A 925-nucleotide genomic window follows, 5' to 3' on the forward strand; every position below is an offset into this window, starting at 1 on the left:
AAAATGGCGCCATGGCAGCTACGCTCAGAGAGGAGAGGCTGACCCCCCCTCCCCCCCCTTGGGAAGACCCAGACCAGGCACTCCTTAACAGATTGCTGAAGATTTTGCTTAGATCTGAGAGACGTCTTTTAGTGACATTCATTTCTTGTTTTTACTTTTCATCTCGAATCAAATAATTATATTTTTCTCAAGTCATATTATAAGTTGCTATGTTTGGTTGAACATAACATGTACGTAACATTAATCCAGCATATTGTTCAAGATAAATAAAATCAGTCAGTATTCTTAAAGGCTATGTTGCTATACATTTCAGATAATTACACACTTACATAATTACAGTTATGCTTGGTTTTCCACACACTTAAGCAAGTGTTAAATGGAATTGAGATAAAATCAGTCTTTATATCTACATTATCTTTTTCTCCTCTGCAGCTTTGAAGCTGGGACCGGAAGCGTTCCGGTTCGACGGCGGCGTCGAGGCCATCGCCACGCGCCAGAACGAGAAATACTTCATCCTCCGCCCCGAGGTCATAGAGACGTACCTGTACATGTGGAGGTTCACCCACGACCCCAAGTACAGGGAGTGGGGCTGGGAGGCTGTGCAGGTACAACACTTGTTCATGGAATGGCTTTTCGTCACATTGTACTGTAGAAGAAGAAAGAAGGAAAGAGCAACTCAAAATGTTCTCATATTGCACATGAAATTTAGAGGTTTTGGTTCAGTGAATTAAAGTAAGTGAGGCACTTCACTTCAGATTTGAGCATGTGAAATAGCCGCAAATGAACTCCCAGCACCACCTGAAAGGACTAAATGGACTTAATGTCTTGTCAAAAAACCCAGAGCAATCATTTTGCTCCATGTTTTTATTCCATTTTCATACATTTTAAGTTACATATAGATATTTTAAGCACATAAAGAGCTTGG

General features: G+C 40.9%; 1 protein-coding gene across 1 annotated transcript in view; it reads left to right on the forward strand.

Moving 5' to 3' along the window:
• Positions 1-925, forward strand: part of man1a1 (mannosidase, alpha, class 1A, member 1) — a 190,749-nt gene that overhangs the window by 176,269 nt on the left and 13,555 nt on the right. The window contains exon 10 of the mRNA XM_032543047.1: positions 433-605. Within this exon, the coding sequence (XP_032398938.1) occupies positions 433-605 (173 nt within the window). The remainder of the gene's footprint in view (positions 1-432; positions 606-925) is intronic.

The sequence above is a fragment of the Etheostoma spectabile genome, chromosome 18 (genome assembly GCF_008692095.1).
Source record: "Etheostoma spectabile isolate EspeVRDwgs_2016 chromosome 18, UIUC_Espe_1.0, whole genome shotgun sequence".
Taxonomy (NCBI): domain Eukaryota; kingdom Metazoa; phylum Chordata; class Actinopteri; order Perciformes; family Percidae; genus Etheostoma; species Etheostoma spectabile.